This window comes from Alexandromys fortis, unplaced genomic scaffold (genome assembly GCF_014885135.2).
Source record: "Alexandromys fortis isolate MF-2015 unplaced genomic scaffold, M_Fortis_MF-2015_v1.1 scaffold_289, whole genome shotgun sequence".
NCBI classification, from domain to species: Eukaryota; Metazoa; Chordata; class Mammalia; order Rodentia; family Cricetidae; genus Alexandromys; species Alexandromys fortis.
Window position 1 is genome coordinate 814658 of NW_026068168.1, and position 11367 is coordinate 826024.

Below are 11367 nucleotides of genomic sequence, written 5' to 3' on the forward strand. Positions count from 1 at the left end.
TTCACCTCTCTCTACCTCCCCATCACTGGGATTATAGGCTTGCACAACCATGACCAGCATTTTACATAGATGTTTAGGCTCAAGCTTAGTTCCTTACATTTACACAGCAAGTACTTTACTAACTGATTTATCTTCCTGGGCTCCAGGTTGCATTTTTAATGAACATATTATGTCATAAATTTATGTCAAAAGATGTCAGATCATTTGAGTCTGGCTACATACATTCTACCCTGTGTTTTATCTAAATACAAACAGAATCAAACACACAGTGAAAACTCTTGCCCGCCTGCTTCATTTACAGTGACAGCAATTCTATAAATAGAACCTATAACTGCCTGACATTATCTGGTGTGTAGCCTGGAGATTTCACCTTATAAGGTCACAGTTTATGCTAATAACATAAACAAGACACTTTGGAAAAGAGAAGAACCCAGGTTTTAGAGAGGAGGGTAAGTTGGAGAATGAAGAGTAGCCAAGTGTTTCAGCTATTGTGATCAACTTGGAGAGAAAGATTAAGTAGCTATGTCCCATTTTCTTTAAGTTGAGTAGTAAGAGGTAGAATTTAGGCACCCTCTAAATTACCTTGTCAGTCATAGTGAAGCCAATAAATTACCTTGTCAGTCACAGTGAAGCTGATTACAATGGATGAACAGTGGCCTGGATTCTTTGCATGCCTGGCAACCACAGATGAATGGGCTCTAACCCCACAATAACTTTTGGTGGGGGAGTGTTCCCATGGTCCTGCCTGGGAGCTTAGGAATGATTGCAAACAATCTCTTTGGGAGACCAAGTTATGGGCGGTGCCTGCTGGAGAGCCAGCTGAAAGAAGGGTGCTTACATTTCTGTCAGCACAGCCTTCAACATGGTGTCTATCAAGTCCTGATCCAGTCCCATGAGCACATCATGGGTTCCTTTCATGGTGGACTTAGTTTTACATTAAATATTTACTGTTTGGTTGAAGAATATTTGTGGCATTAAAGCTAATTAGTCATAAAGTACTTGTATCTTAAAATCCAGTTTCTTGAATAAATGAATGCTCTTCTAACTGAGTTTTAGTTTGTTTTCTTCCCATTGCCTACACAGTATCCACTCCCTTTATACACACGATAAGCAAATCCATATATACATGCTGTATACAAACACTCACACAGAACCAGGACACACTGACCAACAGGAACAAGTCAGCGGAGGACAAGGCACTTATTTTTAATGAAGACTTATCAGACAAAATTTGATTACCGTCTCCTGGAAACCGAAGGTTACTTCCATCAGCTGAGTTGGAGAATCATTTTAAAGCAAAAACAAAATAAAATCAATCTTGGCTGACAAGACATCATGTTTTTTTTGGAGAGTAAAAATTCTGTTTCCATTTTATGAGATAAAGTACAGTCATTTCTCAGAAATCATAGTGTACATGCTGTAACTAAGCCTTAATTGTGTCTTCCTTTGACTACCATAATGGAACTTAGGTACATGGTCATTTGTTTGGGTTTCAGTACTCTAAAATTCTTGATATCCTATTAACATTTAAAATAAGAACGTTGGTCTGAGAACTCTTTTGATAGAGTGCCTTTCTAATATGCCTGCTGTATTTGATTCAACTCACAGCACTTAAAAGATGGAGTCAGGATTATTAAGACTTCAAAGCCAGCCTGAGCTACATAGTGAATTTGAGGTCAGCGTGAAACCACCCCCTCTTTCTTTCTCTCAAACAAAATAGCATACATAGGAGCCTGGGGGTGGGCTGAGTGGTGACCGATAGAGTAAAATTTCTACATTGAAAACATGATTGCCTGAACTCAGATCCCCAGAACTCATGAACAAATTGGGCATGGGAGCTCATGTCTAGGGCTGTAGGCAGAGAAAGGCAGTTCCCTGGAGCTCCTTGTGTATCCATTCTAGCTAATGGGTTCACTGAGTGACCCTGGCTCAAAAATATAGCATAGTGTGATAGAAGAGGACCTAGTGTTTTCCTCCAGCCTCCATATGTGCTACCACACACAGACATGTACCTGCACGCACCGTGTGTGTATATATATAGACATGAACACACACACAAATATTATACATCTAAAAATAATTTTTCAGCTATTCTTGAAAAACTGGAAAATCCAATGTTTAGAGTCACATATGCACTCCATACCATCCTGCGAACACTGTAAACATGCTTCTGCAATTATCACTTAATTCCTACCAGGTGTCTCTGTGAAGCTGCACCTGCTGTCTAGTATTTAAGTCTGTAGTTCCTGTTTTATGTATGGGGAACCAAGTGTACCAAGAGTGTATAGGGCCAAATTGTTTCTCTAGTCATCTTGCCAGTATGCACAAACACTGAACTGTGATGAAAGCATAGGAATTTAAACATCACCTGCTTCGTCAGCAGATGCATAAACCCCACTGACCTGGTTACATTCTTCCTTTTCTGTCCACTTTTGTATTACAGAGACATAGCTGTTAGCACATATTTCCTAGTGCATGCTGAATTTCTGTGAACTGCTCCCTTCTTTCACATGTTCAGACAAAAGCCTGACATCAATTTCTCTTGGCCACATAGGTACTTAAACGAGGTCAGGAATGAATGAACCTACCCTGTAGCTCCACTGTGTCAAACAGAGGCAATACTTGGGCAGTACCCTAGAGAACCCCGATGAGATGGTAATACATAGTGGTGCTGCAGTACAACACAACAATGAGCAGGGTGGTGGTGGCACACGCCTATAATCCCAGCCCTTGGGAGACAGATGCAGGTGTATCTCTGTGAGTTCCAGGCCAACTAGTTCCGTGGAGTGCGTTTCAGGACAGTTAGGACTACACAGTGAATCCTTTCTTAAAACAAAGCAAAACAAACAAACAAACAAACAAACCCTGAACAAACCAAACCAACCAAACAAACAAACAAACAGAAAAACAAAACATGACAAATAGCTTCTGTCACTGTGGAAAACAGCTCAGCAAAACACCAACAGAGGAAATATTTGTTTTAGTTCATGGTATTAGGAGTCTCAGACCATGATTACTCCGCTCCATTGCTTGTGGAAAGGCATGTGGAAGGCAGAGCATTAAGATGGAATAGGCACGGTGCAGCTCAGTTACTGGGAACCAGAAAGAAGAGAACACCAGAGAGACAAGGGAAAGAAACAAGGCAAATTTCAAAGGCACCTCTAAATACCATCTTCTTCCACCTGTTTCCTGCTGCCTAAAGTGTTTATCACCTCCCAGTAATGCCATCATTATCAAAGAGCAAGCCTTTATCTTGACTTTTGAGGACACTTCAGAGCTAAACCATGGGATTCTTGTGAAAATGAGAGTGAGAATAAGAGTGAGGAGGAGAGAAGGGCTAGAGAAGTGAAGGGAGAGTGTGCATGGAGGGAATGAAACAAAGAAAAAAGGTACGCATAGGATAGCAGAGAGGAAGGAGAAGCATGAATAGAGGGAGTGAAACAGGGGAGAAAGGATGGATGAGGGCGTGAGGCACACAGAGCAAAAGGGTACTCATGAGATAATAGAGAGAGGTAAGAGGAGAGGGGGAGAAGGATGGATGAGGAAAAGAAGAGAATATGAATGACAGTTTATAACAAAGCCACACCCAAGTCAACGTACTCTTTCTGTGTTATCACCATGGATCCACTCATGAGGCCAGAATCCCTATGACGTAATTAGTTACTAAGGGTTCTACATCCCAATATCATGATAATGACAAGAAAATTCCCTGTGAGTTTTCTAAGAAATACTTAACCTTTAGCATAGTCATAATACACCCAATGTGCTCTGTGTATGAGGAACATCTAGTACTAAGTTGCTCATGCCATATGCGTCATAAACATTTAAAGGCCAGCATTCTGCTTCACTCGGCTCCAGAGACAGATAACTCATAGTCATACATCTTTATAAATAAAAAGAATATTTGATATACTAGCAGGGGAGATGGAGTTCAAAGAATCCTGAAGTAAATGCATGTGTGCAGCAGTAACTGAACTGAGATTTCTAAACAGCTCTAGTTTGTTCTATCAAGTGTTGCCTCAAGGTTCAGTCCAGTGAACTATGTGGTATGAAAGAAGAAAGGGAAAAGAAATTTTCTTTCACAACCTAGGAAAAGATATTAAATGAAAAAATAGAGAAAAGAAAAGAAGGAGGAGGAGGAATAGAACGGTAAAATGGAAGGAAGGGGAGAATTATCTGCTAACAACTAAGTTCAAAACCATTAGGTAGAAGAAGAGAACCAACAACCACAGGTTCTTCTTCTGTATCCACACTTATCCCTTGGTACATGTACCTTATCCACTAAAATCAATGTAAATAAAAAAAGAGGAAGAGGAGCCAGAGGTGGGACTAGGGAGAGATGATGACTAAAAAGTCCCTCTGCATTACTCATCTATTCCTAGAAATGAGTTGACCTGGTTTCAACTATTGTTGCTTCATATTCTCTACCCATCATTTCTGTTTTCTGAAAATATTTGGAAGGGGGTTTCATAAGATAGGCACGTAGTCCAACAAGAGTAGTATGTTCCTCTTTAGGGCCTTGATCATATCTATCCTCAATTCCCCTCTCCAATGCTCACATCTTGTCCAGGTCTTGTGGCGGTAACTGTACCATCTATGAATTTACGTGTACAACAGCTGTGTCATATACCATTGACAGTATTTCACATCACTTCTTTCCACTCTCTGGTTCTTTCTGCCTTGTATTCCATGATAGTTCTTGAGCCTTGGAGTTGGAGTATAATTGATATAGATGCCATATTTACGGTTGACCACTGACAGTTGCTTATGCACAAAACTTTGAACAGTGATTCATCTCTACAATAACCAGTAACCACTTCAGTAAGAAACTTCTCTGATCAAGGTTGAAAACAGCACATATCTCCCTGTATATCTATCTATCTATCTATCTATCTATCTATCTATCTATCATCTATCTATCTATCTATCAATCATCCATCACATATATATGGTTTATATGACGACATGACCATTCAGCAAAACAACATCAATAGGTTCTCCTATAGAGCCTAGGACCTCGCAAGCCATGGGGTTTAACCATGTTTACAGTACCAGGCTTGAATTCTCTTCTGTAGAGTAGGGCTTAAATCTAATCAATAGAGTGCTTGGTACTCCCTGTGGTGCTTTGAAAGCAAAGGCCCTGAAAGGGGGTGACACTATTGGGAGCTGTGGCTTTGCTGGAATAATATGGGCTTGTGGGAGGAAGTTTATCACTGTGGAGGCAGGCTTTGAGGTCTCATATATTCTCAAGATACCACTCAGTGGCACAGTCTACTTCCTGTAGCCTTCTGATCATGATGTATCCAGCACCATGTCTGCCTGCATGCTGTTATGTCCTGCCATGATTGTAATGAACTGAACCTCTGAAAATGTAAGCCACTCCAATGAAATGTTTTTCATTTATGAGAGTGGCTGTGGCTATGGTATTCTGCCACAGCAATAGACACCCCAACTAAGACACCCCCATAGTCTTCACTATTGTATCAGTGTGTACATCACACTTGGCAGGTCAATATTAGATCACACAGGATTTATTTGTGGCTAAGGTCATTGATGTCTGTTTGTCTCCCAGCAGCCTTCACAGATCCTCCTGACTCTATGAAAGCTAGCCAACAGGGAGGAAGTTCCCTGGTTAGTTCAAGGTTGATTTGTCTGTATATTCAGCAATAGGGTCTTAGCATATAGTCGTGGGTGTATGATGGGTTTTCTTTCTAGTGATATGACTGAGTGACAATCCTAGAACTTTCCTTTAGGAGGGATTAAGGGACCAAAGTATTATAGAAAGTAAAATTGAGTGGAGCATCAAGGTGATTTTGTGAGGTCTAAACAGCAGAGATTTCAAGATGTCCCATTTTGTATGAATGCAGATGTGGACTAAAGCACATGGACCTTTGCAGTGGCTGGTGCTTACTTGAACCCTGACATAATGGAGGAATGGATCAGAAATGCTTTCTTCCTTTATATTCAGAGGATCAAAAGGAGGCACGGTGGGAAACTAATCCACAAACCCAGAATCACCACTGCATTTTAAGTTTATCCTACCCCCGCCTCTTGTGAGGATCACTAATGCATGACAAACATGAGTCCCTCGGGCTTTCTCTTTCTTCACAGTGCTACAAAAGCAGTGGGATGCAGCAAAATGCCTAGAAGCAAGGCGATTGCAGAGTGGCAGGGAAATATGGATGCTTGGGAAAATTGCCTTTGGATGATTGTGTATGACCTCCATGTGTGAAGAGACCTTGGGAGCTGTAAAGCGGCATTAAGATGAGAACCATTACAAGAGGCTGTGTGCTTATCAAAATTTCACTGCTTGAAGTGGTGGGTACTTTGCTGTGAAGAGTGCTTTCTGCTATTGTAAAATACCTGGGATCTATTTCTGCAACCCACACAGAGACCCACAATCACCTATAGTTCTAGCTCCAGGGGATCCCATAACTTCTTTAGACCTCCATGAGCACCAGGCGTATAGGTAGTGCAGCTAGTACATGACATATGTAGGCAAATGCCCATACATAGAAAGTCATAAATAAACAAACAAATCTTTAAAGTAATTGGTTTGGAAAGACATCCTCTGTTATGTAGAGAGTTGGTATCTTGTGGAAATGCCTTAAGCTTATACAGGATTGTAGCTATATGCTGAGAGCTTAGGATATGTGTAATCAGTTGATTGAAATTTTCTAGAGCTTCTCTCTTCATAGGATATTTACTTTTCTACTTGCCATGACTTGGATAAGTTTGCCCCAAAGCCTGTATGTTGAAGGTTGGGTCATCAGCTTGTCTGGTTATTAGAAGGTCGTGGAACCTTTAAGAGGTGGGGCATAATGGGAGGAAGTTAAGTCTTGCATCATGCGGTGGGAAGGGTATATTGGTGAAAGAGATTCAGGCTTTTCTTTGTTTCTTGGCTGTCATGAAGTGAACAGCTGGTTCTACCACACATTTCCTGCTATGGTGAATCATTTCAGCAAAGAGCCAGAAGCAACAGGGCCAACCATGAGCCTGATCTTATGAATTAGAACAAAAAATAAACCCTTCCTCCTCATAAGCTGTTTAACTAAGGTATTTTGTTACAGAGAGAGAAATATATGCCTGAAGCTGTATCCATAGCTCCACTCCAACCTTTAACCTAGCATCTCCTCATCTTTTTCAAGACCAAGTAATAAAAACAAAACAACGAAGAAGGGGCTTAAGACATGATTGAGTAGTTAAGACAATGTGCTACTTTTCCAGTGGTTTGGAATTGTTTCTCAGTACCCATGTGAAGTGGCATGTGACCACCTATACTCTAGCTTCAGGAGATCCAACATCAATTTCTGGCCTCCGTGAGTACCTGCACACATGTGTACACACACACACACACACACACACACACACAGAGAGAGAGAGAGAGAGAGAGAGAGAGAGAGAGAGAGAGAGAGGGAGAGAGAGTTAAAAATAAANTTTTGGAGCCTGTCCTGGAACTAGCTCTTGTAGACCAGGCTGGTCTCGAACTCACAGAGATCCTCCTGCCTCTGCCTCCCAAGTGCTGGGATTAAGGGCGTGTGCCACCACCCCCGCGACTCTTTTTTTTTTTTTTAAGACTTACTATTCATACAGTGTTCTGCCTACAGGTATGCCTGCAGGCCAGAAGACAACACCAGCTCTCATAGACAGTTGTGAGCCACCGTGTGGTTGCTGGGAATTGAACTCAAGACCTCTGGAAGAGCAGCCAGTGCTCTTAGCCTCTGAGCCATCTCTCCAGCCCCCAAATCCATATGTGTTTGAGGGGTTCACTATGGGATAATATTATGCTGTCAGTTCTCTGATTAGTTGGCCCACTCACATTAATGAGTACCTTCTCTTTCTGTACTATTTGGGCACTGGGTACACTTCATCCAGTGATGGCTAAATGATGCTTGATCTTTCCCTCTGCTTGCCCTTTTCCTAGACAACCAATCGATTCTCTGCCTGCTGAACATACCTGGTAGCTTTGGTTCATAGCCTTACATAACCCATATGTTTTAATATTTCAGATATGCTTTTGTCTCCCACCATTAACATTGTTGCAGTTCAACTTGTTCATTCCCAGCTAATAGGAGTTTCTTGAAGTTGGCTTCTGGGGTTGGAAACAGCCCTGGTAGTCTTTGGTAGCACCTTGCTGGTGGATGCCAAGATGCTTCATCTTCATCTTGTACATTTATTGTCCAGACCTGGACCCAGCCATTTTTTGAAACCCTTGTTTATTTTTCCAGTGGGAACTGGCACGGGTATTTCTGTTGTTGTTGTTTAGATTTTGCTTTCATTTTTGCTACTGAGGACTGAACCCAGGGCTTTATCCATACTACTCAAGTACCCTGCCACTGATGGACCCCATCCTGCTAATTGCTAACTCATTCAGGGCACCAATGGCTCCTAGGTGTCAGAGGCACAGGGAGTTATAGCATGAGAATGTCCTATTAGTTATGTTTTTCCACATCATATATACCAGAGTTAGAGGGCAGCAATCATTCAATTCTGAAAATGGTCATATTTTCTGTTTCTTTTTTTTTCTACTTTTTATTTCTGTCTGGGAAACACACACATTTTTTGGACAGGGTCCACTGTGTAGCCTTAGCTGGTCTTGAACTCAGGGAGAGACATCTGCTTCTGCCTCCCAGGTGCTGCCTTTCACCATTGCTCCTGGCTTGTTCTTTTGAGGCAAGGTCTTGTTAAGTAGTCCTCAAAATGTTTTTTCTCTCTTTTTTTCTTGGTATTTTCCCCCCAAAACAGGGTTTCTCTGTGTAGCCCTGGCTGTTCTGCACTTCACTCTGTAGACCAGGCTGGCCCTAAACTCAGATTTGCCTGCCGCAACTCCCAACTGCCGGGATTACAGGCATAGTCCACCACCATTTCAAGCTTTATCTTAGTTCTTTTGTCCACGTGCAGCAGTACATCATCACCATCATCATCGTCCATCGTTCAGTGTTGCTTTATTCTCTGGGACTGTAGGTGTATCCAGAGTTTGAAGATCAGAGAGCTTGTCTGCCGTCCGGGTCTTTTCTGACTTGTTCCTCAGACAACACCATCCGCTTCTGGAATATGGGTAGCAGCTCTGATGCTCAGTGGCAGAAAAACATCTTCAGCGATGTGAGTTGTTCCATTGTAATCCGGTTTCTAGGAGCAGTGAAGCCTTCCTCGTGGAACAAGATGTTAGGTTTCCCTGGGGGCAGGAACCAGGAACTGAGACGGGGCACTCTTTCTTGTTTCTCTCTGTTCCTCCCTCCCTTTCTGTGGTGGGTGGCATGAGTCGTCTTCTTTCTTTTCCACCTAACTTCTGCTGTGTGCGTGCATGTCCACTTCAGGCAGTCTAGCACCTTCACTGGAGATGACCTTGTCTCCAAGCCTTGAGTCACAACTCAGGGAGAGTACAGTAGGCAGAGCCAGGCAGTGGCATGCCTCACCTCAGTAGCTGTCACACAGGGAACCTCGGCTGGTATGCTAGCAGGAGCCCAGGGAGAGGCCTGCTGGAGGCTCAGGAGAAACAGTTTGCTGAAGACATTTTGGTCAGTGCTGCTAGGCCAGCAAGGGAGCTTTTCTGGGTTGCTGAGAGCTGAATCACTCTGTTTATTGTACTTCATGCTAAAACCCCCTTCTGCCTCTGTGGCACCTCCAAGTCTAGTGGGAGACAGACAGGGGTGCAGTAACTTCCAGTCGTGTGCAAGCACCAGTGCAAGAAGCACTGTGGAAGAAAACAACAGGATGCTGTTAGCACATGGCCCTGCCCATACTGTCCCAAGAGCGTGATCGGCGGCAGCAGCTTCCTCTGGAAGGAGCACATCAGCCCTAGTATGGAGGGATGGGGTAAACAAAGGAGGGGACAGGTGCCATACCTGGAATAACCTGTGCAAAGGCCCCGGGGTAACACCAAACTTGGTGACTGGGAAAACCGTCAAAGGTCAGTATGGCAGCAGTAATGCAGGCCTGTGGTGCAGGAGGAGCATGGAAACCGCTCCTTTGTTACTTTCCCTCGCCAGCCAATAGCACTGTCTTCTGCATGATTAAAAATTAAAGCTTGCCAGGTGTAGTGTCACATGCCTGTAATCCCAGTGCTTGGGTTGTTCCTCAGTAAGGTCCATGCCACGGGATGCACTGAACTCAGAGGTGCTGTGAGCTCCTTGCAATGCTGACCTTAGCCTCTCTTCCCACAGACCCTGCTGAAGGTGGTATATGTGGATAATGACATTCAGCACCTGCAGGACGTGTCTCACTTCCCAGACCGGGGCAATGAGAACGGGACACCCATGGATGTGAAAGCTGGGGTCCGAGTCATGCAGGTCAGTCCTGATGGCCAGCACTTGGCTTCAGGCGACCGCAGTGGAAATCTGAGGCAAGTGGCCCTGGTGGTGGCTAGTGTTCACCTCCTGGCCCCAGCTGGGGGTCTCAGGGCACTGGGGAGGAGTCCTGGTCTTGGCACCTCAGCTGCTTGTTGGGAATAGGGGACCATGAGTAGTAATCCAGTTGCCAGCAGCACCCCAAGACTTCAGCTGGGATGGGCTTCCTCAAGGCCTGAGGTCACAGTAACTGCCAGGACCTCAGCAGCCATATGGAATGGCCTCCTCCCTGGCCAGGGAGATTTATGAAACACTCTCACAGCCATGGGCACTGATGCTGAAATGTCAGTGGGAGAGGCCAGCTGCAGGGGATGGGTGCACTGAGTGGGTTCAGTGGGGTAGAGCAGAGAAGGTCCCCACCAAAGTTGTTCATTGCTTTTATTTTGTTGGTTTTGGTTTTAGGTTTTATTTTTTGTTTGTGTGTGTTGTGTAAGTGTGTCCCCTCAGAAGAGACTAAAGGGATGTCAGTTCCCCTGGAGCTGAAGTTACAAGTAGTTGTGAGCCATCCAACGTGGGTGTTAGGAACCAAACTCAGGTCCTCTGGAGAGCAGCCAGTACTAACTGCTGAGCCGTCTCTCCAGCCCTGGTGTGATTTTCAGACACATCTTACATAGCAATTCTCTTGTTTCCACCTCCTAAGTTCTGGGGTCCCAGGTGTGTACTACCATGTCCAGATTTGTTTTTATTTTCATTTATTTGTTTGTCTGTGTGTGTGTGCCTGTAGTATATATGTGTATGTGGGTGTGCATTCCTGTATGGAGACTAGAGGTCAAGACTGGATGTCTGCTTCAGTCACCCCATTACACTTATTTTCTGAGACAGTCTCTCACTGACGTAGAAGCTCACCAGCTTGGCTAGACTGGCTGGCTAGCAAGCCGCAGGGATCCTTGTTAGGGCCACAGCACTGGGGTTAGAGGCACACTCTGCACCAGACTTAGATTCTTGCACTTACACAGCTTGTGCTTCACCCACTGAGTCATCTTCCAGCTCGGTTTCCCCCCTTCCTCCCTCCCTCCCTTCC

General features: G+C 43.9%; 1 protein-coding gene across 1 annotated transcript; it reads left to right on the plus strand.

Annotated features, from left to right (window-relative positions):
- The first annotated feature begins 7601 nt into the window (after positions 1-7601).
- Positions 7602-10696, plus strand: LOC126492142 (WD repeat-containing protein 62-like). The gene is made up of 2 exons (XM_050128302.1): positions 7602-9102; positions 10164-10696. Exons 1-2 carry the CDS (start codon positions 9055-9057, stop codon positions 10449-10451), a joined length of 336 nt encoding a protein of 111 aa, XP_049984259.1. The 5' UTR covers positions 7602-9054; the 3' UTR covers positions 10452-10696.
- Positions 10697-11367: the final 671 nt, after the last annotated feature.

Bases quoted from the DNA above. Each gene is read 5' to 3' on its own strand.
- LOC126492142 (XM_050128302.1), top strand. From the start codon at position 9,055: ATGGGTAGCAGCTCTGATGCTCAGTGGCAGAAAAACATCTTCAGCGAT. The intron at 9,103-10,163 runs GTGAGTTGTTCC...CTCTTCCCACAG, and splicing joins AGAAAAACATCTTCAGCGAT to ACCCTGCTGAAGGTGGTATA.